Genomic DNA, 12,677 nt, shown 5'->3' on the forward strand with positions numbered 1-12,677 from the left:
CTCTCTTTAACAACTGCCCAACTGTCAAAACATCAGAATCTCGGAATACCCAGTGGAAGTCTTTACCATTGCTTAAAGGTATGCCATCAGCAACAGAGTCTTCACTCCAAGTATGGATGTGCTATGACTACTCAGCGTCTTCCTGAGTGTTAAGGCTGCCCAACATGCTTGAAGGATGTAGGAGGAAGATAATAAAATTTAACATGTGCTCCTCGCTTGCTGAGGTTAGTCAGGGCATATGAATATGCATCATGAGCACAGAATTCCTTATTTTGGGATGTAAAGCTGCAATCCTAACCGTATGTACTCAGAAATGAATCCTAGTGAATTCAGTGGTGCATAATCTAAACTGGAAGCAGTGCATTGAAGAAGATTCACTGTTCTGATTAGAAGAAGCATTTGTTAAAGCAGTCCAGGCCACATTATCACCCATAATTATCTATAATGTCACCACTGCTCAAGCTGATTCTCACTTGATTGCATGTGATATTTCTTCCATTGTGAAGATAATCACGGCCCCTCTAGCTGTGTGGAAGAGGATGTCCCTGTCCCTCCCCAATTCAGTGGAACAGACCACCAATGATGTACCGGTACTTCAAGTAGTCTCAAGTAGTACAAAAACAATATTGGGCTTCACTTTTTGCAGTCTGTTGTAGGATCAGTGCATACAATGGACTTTTTAAGAAAGTGTTTTAATGTGGAAGTCTAGCACAAGAACCTCTTCTTGCACAATTCTGTAACAAGTCTTGTAGAAGAGCTCAGTATTAAAACACAACCCAAAAAGCAAATGGAAATAGATACTGCTTCCCATCAAGAAAACAAGTCTCCATTTTGCCCATTGTGAAACATGGTATCTAAGGCTGGTAAATGTTTACTCTTGCGCACTTGCAGGTGCGGGTACAGAAATGAACATGCCCAGTACAGAAAAGGTTGGGGGAAATTGACTGAGGTGAGAGGGGAACACAGCTCTGCTACATTCTGATAAACTGATCAATGGTGTGGAAGAGCAGTGAATATTGACAACTGGAAAAAACACATGGAAACATTTCTTGTTCACCTCCTGGAAGTGCACACCAAAAAATTGGATTTTTATTATTCATTTGTTATGTAAGGTCCATATCGGGAAGCACTGACAAAACGTTCCTAAGGGTTGAAAATGCAAATGGAAAGCCACCCATCCTCAACTGATGGGAAAAAACATACTGGATTTCTGTACATTTAAAACTGCATGGCATCGTTTGCTTGTACGTGCAGTGAACAGTGAACTTTTATTGACTTGTGAAAACACCAGTGCTTGGTTGCAAAATTGTATTGTTCAGGCAGCACCTTTTGCAATGAAGATGGTAGTCACTAGGTGGCAGTATGCATACAACATTAAAGCCTAAAGTGGCTGATACATGTTGGTTTCTATTTATCTTCCTTGCTTTACCAATTATTTATTATTCATTAACAACATTGCCTCCCCTCCAAGGATTTCAAAGCCCTTCCTCCATTTTATCCTCACAACAACCCTGTGAGGTAGGTTTAGCTGAGGGATAGTGATGGGCCCAAAGTTACCAGGTGAGCTAAGGGGGGATTTGAACCCGAGTTTCCTTGGCCTTAACCCAACATTCCACCATACCTAACTAACTTCAGTTGAGATTTGCAGTAGCTGTGAGGACAAAATTATGGGACACAAAAAGATTCAGGGAAAATAATATTCTGATCATTCTGTGTTGTGATCTCTTGAAGACACTTCAGTGTTGAGCTCCTGATTTTGAAGACCATAATCTTTCTTCCACTGTTAAAATAACATGGTCATCTCCATCTTTCTTTATAAATTAATCCTTTTTTGTTTGCCTTGGGGGGTTTCTTAGTGTCTCATTAGGCAGAGAACCTTGATCATTCATTGCATCTATAAGTAAGCTGCAGATAGCAACACTTTCCTTAGGACCAACCCAAATGTCACAGTTGTGGGCAACCTTTTGGGAGTTCTCCAGAACACATTATCAGGATAGATTCTGAGCAAAACAAAAGGTGCTTTAGAAAAACCCAGTGATCTTGTCATCTGAGTTTGCATTGATTTAAGATGGAGAACAAGAGACCTGATTGGATTAGCCAAAGGAGGGGCTGTGCCTGACAGGTTTCAGGATACATGCAGATTATTGGGACAGATAAGCAAAACTGGGTCTTTCGTTTTTGAAAAGGTTTGGGAAACACTGATCTAAATGATTTGGGGAGGGGGCATTACAATTTTAAAGTATTTATAATTTGTCATTCTGTAAATGGATATGTTTCAACATATCTTTGGATTGCCTTACTGGGTTTGGGGGGAATTATATTGCAATGGCGACTGGCCACAAATGATGAAAAATCTGACTGCTCAGAATTTATAAGCTAGGCTGATTCTTTAAGGGGGCCCACAGACTGACACAAAGAAACATCAAGGCTTAGATTGAGATAGGCAACACGGTGCCTTCCAGACTCTGTTGGACTCCAACTCCCATCAGCCCCAGTCAGCTTAGCCAACGTTCAGAGATGTTTGGAATTGTAGTTCATCGAACGTGTGCTCACCATGTGCTTATCATCTATAAACGTGATAGCAATGCCTCTGGGACACAGTCCAGGTTAAGACTGCTTCTGCAAAGATGGGACTATTTCAAAGATTATTGCAGCTCTCATTTTCCATGTCCGACTTCCTGTTAGAGTTGGCTGGTGTTGCTGTTGTCAACAGTTTTCCCTTTATATTTCATTGAGATATTCCTGGTCAGGATAGATCAGAAAGCCAGTGAAAAGGCTGTCTGTCCAGTAAGGGTCATAAAAGAGTCCATTCTGTTCCGAGTAGAATATCTGCAGCCAGACCTCATCATCCTGCTTCAAGGACAGGATAGTCGATCCAGAAGCTATGTCATGGTTCCCGGTATTGGCATCAAACGTTTTTATTCTGTACTGCCCGTTGTGCACCAGCCCAATGGCCAAGTGTTTATTGGCCAAAGTGATGTCGTAAGTGAAGTAATAGATGCCGGGGATGCTGCACACAAATTTCCCGCTGGAACTGTTGTAGTTTGCACCTTCGTTCATGAGGATCTTGTCAAATTTGATGGGTAGCCTCTCTCTTGGGTAGCTTTTGGTCACCGCAACAGAGAAGGCGGATTTGGCTTTGTTTGCCCCACAGCTGCAGGGGCCTGGCATCCCAGGGTCCCCGAGGGCTCCTTTGGGGCCTTTCTTCCCCACACCTCCGCTTTTCCCGGGGTTCCCCTTCAGGCCCTTTAGACCACGAGGACCAGCTTTGCCAATGGCTCCCACCTTTCCCTTTGGCCCTGGCTTGCCGGGATTTCCTGTCTTGCCTTGTGGACCTAGGAGAGAAATGGACTTCCATAAGTAACTGGCCACTTAGCTGCCACTGGAGTTTTAGGGTGTTTCCAAGACATTGCTACGTGCAGGATGTGCAATAGGAACTCCTTTCAATAACAGATTCTGTCTATATTGGGTGTGGGGGCAGAGCAGCATTTAGCTACTTTCACTGCTTTAAAGTGTCAGTATCTGAGCCTGGAATATTAGTATACATGATAACACACGCACACAAAATAGGTTCTGGACTTTTAAAAAACATGGTTTGAATCCAACCCTACACAAAACAAATTCCACTCATGCTCACCAAGTACAATTTCTCCCTCTACTCCCTGTGCCACCCCCAATCTGGTGTGTGTGTGGGGGGGGGGTGTCCTTCAATCCTCTGTAGCAGATTTTGAGGGCAGGTGAGGGGCTACAGGGGAGAGGAGGGGGAATCTGTTGCACATGTGGAAGTTTGCTGTGTGAGCTGCGCAGAAATGTTGGATACACGCCACTATTTTTAACAGAAAAAGATGGAGCGCTGACTCCTGTTTGAAGGCAGAAACATAATCCCCATAATTCTTTGCCCCATAATTCCCTTTCACAGTTTTAATACTGTGGCTAATCACTTGGCTAATAATAATAATAATAATAATAATAATAATAATAATGCTGTTGTTTCATTTTTCAGAGACAATGACACAGCTTATAGCGTCATCCTTGCTCAGACTATGTGAGATATTAGCACCTGTGTCATTTTGGTGCCTGGTTTCTCCCAGAGTCTCGTGAGAAACTCAAGCCTCATGACTAAAAAAAAATAGACCCACCATAGTTTTCAAACAATAAGATCTCTAAAAATTCAAACATGCAGACGTAATGTCTGCTGCACTGGTAAAAAGTCCAGTTTTGTTTGTTTAGAAGGGACGTGGCTATTAGGAGTGTCATGAAAAGTACCTGCACTTCGAAATTTAACAGTACACCATTAATAAGGGCAGGTAGGCACCCAACTGGGACTGCTTTGGGATTGACCCATTTGGATGCTCCTGCTTTGTGTCACTTCCTGTTGCTACAGACTGAGCTTTAAAAGGGAGCAGCAGTCTCTTACCTTCCTCCCCTGTCTCCCCTTTCTCCCCGTCCTTTCCATCTTGTCCATCTTTTCCTGGGAAACCCATCCTTCCCATCGTCCCGGGGGAACCTGGAGCTCCAGGCACACCAGGAGGGCCTTGTGGTCCTGGCACGCTGCAGATGACCTGCTTGGAACCTTTCTGACTTTCTGCTTTCGCAAAGCTGCTGACGAGCTGACTGGCCACGCAGGGCACAATCCAGACAAACAGAACCAGGGAGATCATGGTGACGCCTGTAAGAAATTAAAGGCAGATAGTTATGGGCTTGTATTGCAGCAGGCACACTTAAGCGCTGCAAGGTTCAGAGCAGACAGGGTTCAAATCCATATGCATCCCAGGGTCCATGTCCAAAGAGCTTTTGATGGGAAAGGGCTGACTTGAGCATACAGGCAGATGACGGCAGAGCTGCTTGGGTGACACAGTTCTGCTAGGCACAGCACATGAACCTGATCTATCTCAAGAGCATTCCAGAACCTTCTGCAATGCCACAGAGGCTGATGTCCTGCTAGGAGCCAGCCACACTGGAATAAAGACCCAATGCTGGGTTAGCTAGCAATATCCAGTCAACACGTGGCCTGCCCTAACACGCCAAAGACTTTGTGAAGCCTTGTGTGTAAATTCTCTCTGGTATAATGAGAAACTTGTCATTTAGCTTTTTATTCATCCTCTTCCCAGACTGCCAAAATCCCCGCCTAGTTCTTTCTGGTGTCACGTTGCCCTTCCGATGCTGTTTGGATTTTGAGAGTCTGCAGCATGAGGAAGGTGAAGTTAAACAGAACTGCTTTTGAATTATTGTGGGCTTGTTCTCGAAGCTACCAGCATAAATTTGACCAAACTGCGGGAGGCAGTGGAAGACAGGAGTGCCTGGCGTGCTCTGGTACACGGGGTCACGAAGAGTCAGACACGACTAAACGACTAAACAACAACAGTGGATCGTCTTCTTGAATTTGAAGCACAGCCATGGGCAAAATAAATAGCTTTAAACAGGTCACACCAGAAGTAGCGGAAGCTGGTGTGAGCCAGGAAGTTGACGTTCGGCTCGTTTTATCTGTTTCCTTCCTTCACTGCCAAATTTCTGGTCAGCTCTTAACTACTGCCATGATGCTAACTGCCAATCAAGTCCTTCTTAGACATATGAACTACATAGGTTGCTTTAGTCAAGCATCAGTTCCCATTTGCTGTAAGGGGATTACTGGAGATAATTTATATGGAGTTCTTTGAGGACTCTTGACTGTGATGTAGATGCTTAGCATTGTTGCATTACTACAATTACCATTAAGATTGCTATCATCGTAATCTCAGCTTCAGGAAACGGACAAAATACAGTAGGAGAAATAAGAAAAAGTGACTTGCCTTCCAAGGATGTTATGAAGATAAAACAATGACTATGCAGCATCTTAGATGCATTTGAAAGGTAAAGGCAATTCATTAATAAAACTCTGATCTTAAACATGGTTAAGTCATGGAACAGTGTACTATGTGAATTTGGCTTTATATATATATGAATGGGTGTCATTTCCTGCTCTGAGCTGTAGAGATGGGAGGAGGATAAATTCCAGTAACAGAACATAAAAATTAAGACTCATCACTTCCCAAGCCTATCCTTAGATCTGGGTTGGTAGGGAATAAATTGTGTGTGCGTGGCATATTTGGGGGCGGGGGGCAGGAATGAAACACACACTGCATCCTTTGCCATGGATCTTCTCATCTCAAATCACTTGCTGGAGAAATGTGTTACAAATTAATGTTATTTAGGGATTAAGAGCATGCAAAAGCAGGCTGGGGGTAGGGCTAATCTCTATTTCCCTCTATTTGCAACTGCTTTTCACATACTGAGCAGTTACTGGTGAATTGCTCCATTAATACTGCACAATTATTGTAGTAATATCTGTTACAGATAGGTAGCCGTGTTGGTCTGCCATAGTCAAAACAAAAAAAAAATTCCTTCCAGTAGCACCTTAAAGACCAACTAAGTTAGTTCTTGGTATGAGCTTTCGTGTGCATGCACACTTCTTCATACCAAGAACTAACTTAGTTGGTCTTTAAGGTGCTACTGGAAGGATTTTTGTTTTGTTTTGACTATGGCAGACCAACACGGCTACCTATCTGTAACTGGAACTATGGAAGGCACCACATTGAGCCGCATGAAATGGAAGTCCATCAGTGTATCTGAAGAAGTGTGCATGCACACGAAAGCTCATACCAAGAACTAACTTAGCTGGTCTTTAAGGTGCTACTGGAAGGATTTTTTTTGTTTTGACTGTAGTAATACCTGATGTCTGAAATACGCAAGCTGGTGCCTATTGAATACCATCTCTCCTTGTACGTTTTCAAAACCAGATGTATAAACTTTATCGAATTCTCATGCCCCTTTTATTAGCCAGAGGGATGGAGGGGTCACCACCGGGGCCTCAGACATAAAACCTGCCAGAGCTCGATCCGTAAAAAAAGTAGAGTAATGAGAAGTGAATGGGTCTGGACATCTGCAAAGTATTTCCCCGTCACGGGGAATGACAGCATTAAGCAATGACAGCCAATCCAGACACACATCTGAGTTTTACAGTCAGAATTTCCAGGTCAAGGGCTGTAGCCTCCAGGCAGACTTAATTTTTAAAGCACTGAGAAGCCAGAATAAATATATGTTGCTTCCACTCCGCCAGTGGTAATATCAGCATTTATAACTTTGCTTCTTAGGCGGAGAAATCCAGCAGCTGAGAAACAACAGGGCAGAAAGGAGCCGAGGAGCCATCACTGAATCTAAAGGCCAGCCACATTTGCTGGATAGAATGGAAAGCACGGATGGTGGTGTTATAAGAATTTTAAGGTCTCAAATATAGAATAAATATTCATAAATGCACACATATCTAAATATATGAGCCATGTGTCTGAAATAGTATGGGAGAGCAATCCTGAAGCCATTTTGACTCTTCCAATGACCTCAAATATTCCCCTGCAGGAAGGGAGGCAAATGGGGAAAGCCTTCCCATTGTCTTTTTTGCTTGCAAATCCTCCCTTAAGGGCATATTTGTGTATGAATAGGGTGAGCCTGTGACCTGGATTCAGGAACTAAAGTATTAACCATCACAAAAGAATTGCCAGACTGCCCAGGTAATGTAATCAGTGACCATTATCAGGTATCCTGGCAGGCAGGATTTGTGCTGTAGATTGCCTCCTTCTGTGATATATGTAGTAAAAGGTAAAGGTAAAGGACTCCAGATGGTAAAGTCCAGTCAAAGGCGACTATGGGGTTGCAGCTCACATCTCGCTTTCAGGCCGAGGGAGCCGGTGTTTGTCCACAGACAGCCTTCCGGGTCATGTGGCCAGCATGACTAAACCGCTTCTGGCACAACGGAACACCGTGACGGAAACCAGAGTGCATGGAAATGTGATATATGTATGATGTTTTAGGGGGTGGTGGTCTCGGGCTACAGGGTGGGCAATTTCAAAAGTCTAGATAAGGGCTTGCGCGCCATTGTTCAGGGTTCTCCTCCCTCCTGCGTGTGGGGAGTGAGGACCATGTTGCAACAGTTCCTTGAATAAAGACCAGGCTTACTAGCTGCTTTGCTTCTGAATATACTCTGGTTGGCTTCTGTTATTTTCTGCTACTGATAGGGAACCCAATTAAGGACTCTATATGGGCTCTGGAATACCCCATAAGGGGAAGGGAGCAGTTTTTTCTTATAACAGTGGGAAGAATGCACTTCCTTCTTCCTTCCTACTTTATTTTACAGTGGACACTCGGGTTGTGAACGTGATCCGTGTGGGATGCACGTTCTCAACCCGCAGCGTTTGCAACCCGCAGCGGCACATCTGTGCATGTGCGGGTTGCAATTCGGTGCTTCTGTGCATGCGCAAAGCGTGATTTAGTGCTTCTGCACATGCGTGATGGCCAAAACCTGGAAGTAACCCGTTCTGGTACTTCCGGGTTTCGGCAGTCTATAACCCGAAAAAATGCAACCTGAAGCATCTGTAATCCGAGGTATGACTGCATTTTATTTTATTTTATTTTTGGTGCAGAGGGGTTCTGTCCAAGAAAAGGACTGGCTTTCGATCCAGTGGCCTCTGGAACTCAACAGCTGAAGCCTTTGAGATACAGACTTGTAAGATGTTTAATTCTCATGCACAGTGTGATTTCCAGCTTACATATAAGGCACTCTTTCTTTCCACAGCAAGAAGGGTCTAATCCAGTGGTGTTTGAAAGTAGCCAGGCATCAGGCACATTTTGCACCTGACTTTTGACTGCTTGCAGCCAAGTGAAGAGCGCCTGTTAACTCCATCTGGAGGTGCATGCCTGGGGATCGTTGGATCTGGGCTGTTTTCGCACACTTAGTACCCCACCCTGTAGAATTCTATCAGTTACATTTTATCTGCACAATTGAAATGAATTTCTGGAACCCAAATGTTTTTTTCTGTGCAGCCTGAGCAGGAGCAGTCACCATTAAGAAAAAGGGGTCAGAACAGGCCAATATATTGGTGGACTGTCCCTGGATCAAGTGACTTTTCTTTAAATTCTCAAGGCTCTTAACTTTGCTCAAGGTTGTCATCTGAATTAGTCAGAGGTTTAACTGAGAATCAATCACAGTCAATCGTTTTAAAAATCATTGCCCCCAAATAGCAACTAGACATTCCGTTTTGGCAACTGTAACCTTGGTTTAAGGAGCCATTTGATACCTATATAATCTGAGCTCTAACACTGTAATCCAACAACTTTCAAACCTCCCCATGCCCCTCTATTGATCACTTGAAAACTGCAGTTTTTTTAGGGACTATGTAATAAACTTTTTTGTTACTAAAACTAGCACCATATCATGAAGATCCCAGGCCAGGCCCCTGAGAAGGAGCCCTTTAACTGGGTGGTGTTTTTTTTTGGGGGGGGGGGGTGTTCAACTTGAGTAGACTCTACCAGTCAGTGGAGACAATACAGAGGAAGATTAACCAGTGTCCTGGCTCAGCAGAAGGCAGCTGAATCTTTGAACAGGCTAACAGCACATCCATATGATGCCTCAAGCAAAGAACTAGAAATACAGGAAGTCACTGAGGGGGTGGGAATAAATCATATTGGATGGGGAGGGGGGAGTTGTAATTTTTTCCATTGTGTGGGTTCCCATCATCTGTGTGGAGACCACAACTCCTTCTACTCTGTAGAGCGTTTACAATCAGCAGAGCTAAAATGGATCCTTGATTGCTGAAGAAATTAAATACTGTACGGAGACTCACCCACATCTGAGACACCCCTTCCAGTAACCGCCCACCCCCCAAAAACTGTGCTGCTCTTTGGATAACTTACCAAGTTTTAATTTTCAGCCTAGGATCTCCAGGACTGAATTTGAGTAACAGCAGGAGTGATTCAGCCCTGGAACCTGTGTAGGGATATTCATCTACATTTGCCATCCTTCTTACTAAAAAGGGCTATTTTATAGTTCCCTTTTCAGACACTGTTGCTCTATAAATATTTATATCCTGTCTTTTACAATGTAAAGTTGCTCAAGGCAGCTGACAATAAAAAGAAAACAAAGCTTGGTCCAACTACATTTGCGACATGAACCATAAAAGCCACCCTCCAAAGAAATAAAAACCACGAGAACAAAAGTAGCGCAGATATAATTTATTTGTTGACTCATCAGTGTTGTGCTTAGAGTGCCGGACAAGGCACAGGGACTCCTACTCAGCCATGAGCCTCTGCACCAGTCACCATCTCTCAGCCTAGCCTACTTTACAGGTTTGTTGTGAGGCAAAATGTTTCTTGAGAAATGCTGCTATATGTAGGTCGTTTTCCCTTCAAACCACCTTCCATCTGATTTGAAAACCCAAAGCCACTTTCAGGGGGGTTGCAGGCATGGGGAAACCAAGCAGGTAATGGGAGTTGAGTGGAGACATTCATCTCCATCCCCATTTGCAATGTGCAAATGAAACTTGAAACGCAGCAGTGGGAAACCACCTCACTGTGTTTTCAGCCACTAATGTGTACATAGCCTGAGTTCAACAAAAGTGGCAGCAAGTAGGTATGGCACTGCGGCCCAAGTCTACATTTTTGTTAGGTTCCAGCTAGCTTGCCAATGAGAGTTGTCTGAGGGAGGGGTAATCTGTAGGATCTAAGAACAGGAATTGACTTATGAAACGTAACAAGTCCTATTAATTGTTGTTATTATCTTTTGATTTTCTCAAGTCCTATTTGTTGAAAGGAAGGTGTTGGTGAAATCTCAACCTGCAATACTGTAATGGGGAAAAAGAAGCTGGATTCGGTTGTAGACTGTAGGATTTGATTCCCCTCTTTATTCTATCCTTTGACAACTGAATATGAATCCAGCCATTCTTGACATTAAATAGTTTAAACTCATTTTAATCTTGTATCTTTCTAATGTTGTAACCCACAAGGGAACCTAATGGTGAAGGGGTACTAAGAAATTGAATTGTTATTCTTGATTTGAAGCTATTTGGAAAGATGGGAGGGTTTTGGTTTTTTTGCCTTCACCTGAGCTTTTGTTTGGTAGATAAGGGGAGCAGACTGATCCTGTTAGAAACTTTAATTTGACCTCCAAAGGCAAAAGTCCTATGTCCCAAAGTCATACTTGAAGATTACGTGGCAACTGCCACTTCATACCAAATCTGTGTGGCTACAGATTCTAAACTGTTGGAATTTGTGGGGGGTAAAATTGTGGGGGGTCTCTAGGAGAAACAGGGCTAGGAGGTTAGTATAAAAACAGCACATCCTCTGATCAGAACCCAGTGACATGACACATAGGAGCCATATCCTAGCGGCTGAGGGGGCTTTGGCCCCCCAATAAACTATTTTAGGGGGCCGTGCTCCCCAAGTTGATGGGTATTGCCATTTAAATTATGTGATCTGTTATGCGGGATGGGTCTTACCTGGGCCCCTACAATATTTTATTCAGGTTGGCACCCCTGACACAACACCTTAAGGGTAGTGTGGAGTCTTCAAGTCTAAAAGGGTAGTTAGTAATTGTCTGGTGTGGAGTTCAGCAAGAGGGAAGATAACGATACCAGGAATTAACTTGGCCCCTCTCTCTGTCCCCCCCCCCCCCCCAGTTTCAGAAGTTGGAGCTTAGCTGTTGTTGAACCAGCATAATGATTCCCTGGGACTCTTCCTATTGCAAAGTTTCTGTGCGAAAGAGGAAAGTTTTACAAGGGTTGCACAGACAGACAACTCTCATAAATTAAACACAGCGTTTTCCCCAGTGCATTCTTCTTTTTAACTTGCAATTGGCTCGATTAAGGAGTTCCGTCCAGTCTGCAAGGAATTAACTGTTCGAAGACTGCCATCCTACGCACTGTTAAACCTGTGACAGTGCCCTCATGAAACCCGAGGGGAATGACTTTTGAGTAAACATGTATGGGGGCTGCAGGGCTGCGATCCTGTGCACACTTTCCTGAGAATAAGTGTGCGAGTGGGATTCACAGTGCAAGTCTAACCATACCTACTGAGAAGTAAGTCGTACTGAATTCATTGTGGTTTACTCCCAGGAAACTGGGATTAGGATTGCAGCCTTGGATCAAGCTGTTACGTCTTCTTTAGAAAACATTTTAATAAATAAAAATAGTACTCACAGGCACAAATGTCTTCCAGAAAAAGATCCTGACATCCAGTAGGAAAGCTGAAGAATCTCAAACAGATGTTTCACCGCAGAGCATAGTTGTCCAGCTTCGTGGGATTCCTAGCTATTCTTGCAAAACCTTTCCTTTAAACGAAGGGCTCGCGATTTTGCATTCTCAGATGCCTTGCTCTATGTTAGGAAAAATGGGTTTCTTTCATTTGCATTCCCACTTTCTTGCAGCGGCTTCAGCTTTTTGGCTCAGCTTTGCCAGAGGCATATTTTGATTATTGTGTAATGTTTGAGCTTCTGCCTCGTGTCACGTGAGACAGGGGAGAAAACGTTACACACATGCGGCTAAATGCTTGGAAGGCTCTGGATACTTGAGAAGAAGAAAGGAAAAAGGAAAAAGCCCTGCTCTGCAGAAGCTCAGAAACCCTAAAGGGGGCCAGGAGTTGTGTGTTATCACCCACAGACAGAAGACTGGCTTGTGTAAGGTCACCTAAAAGCAACACGAGACTCTCCAGAACATGCTCGGCTGGCAGGCAGAATCTGGCGGCCGACAGCTATTTTATCTGGCTTCAGGCAGCAGTCCAATCAAATCTCAGCCAGGCTTTGGCCAAGAGTCTGCTTACAGTTCCTCTCATATGGCATGTACTTGGGCGCGTCCACACTGGTAGTTATAAAATGG

General features: G+C 43.8%; 1 protein-coding gene across 2 annotated transcripts; it reads right to left on the reverse strand.

Moving 5' to 3' along the window:
- Nucleotides 1-1,067: 1,067 nt before the first annotated feature.
- C1QTNF2 (C1q and TNF related 2) lies at nt 1,068-12,371 on the reverse strand. Of its 2 annotated transcripts, none has more exons than XM_081899203.1 (3): nt 12,003-12,371; nt 4,418-4,669; nt 1,068-3,335 (listed from the first exon to the last, which is right to left on the reverse strand). In XM_081899203.1, the coding sequence occupies exons 2-3, from the start codon at nt 4,659-4,661 to the stop codon at nt 2,722-2,724; spliced, it is 858 nt and encodes a 285-aa protein (XP_081755329.1). In that variant the 5' UTR covers nt 4,662-4,669; nt 12,003-12,371; the 3' UTR covers nt 1,068-2,721. The 2 variants fall into 2 exon arrangements, with proteins under 2 accessions (XP_081755329.1, XP_081755330.1); XM_081899204.1 differs by lacking the exon at nt 12,003-12,371 and adding an exon at nt 6,763-6,884.
- Between the last annotated feature and the right edge of the window lie 306 nt (nt 12,372-12,677).

Source organism: Podarcis melisellensis (assembly GCF_964234715.1).
Source record: "Podarcis melisellensis genome assembly, chromosome: 2".
NCBI classification, from domain to species: domain Eukaryota; kingdom Metazoa; phylum Chordata; class Lepidosauria; order Squamata; family Lacertidae; genus Podarcis; species Podarcis melisellensis.

What these genes read in the sequence shown, in the direction of transcription:
- C1QTNF2 (XM_081899203.1), bottom strand. Translation starts at nt 4,661, where the DNA reads ATGATCTCCCTGGTTCTGTTTGTCTGGATTGTGCCCTGCGTGGCCAGT. An exon ending in AGGGGAGACAGGGGAGGAAG is followed by an intron (nt 3,336 to 4,417) that starts GTAAGAGACTGC and finishes TTTCTCTCCTAG; the next exon opens with GTCCACAAGGCAAGACAGGA.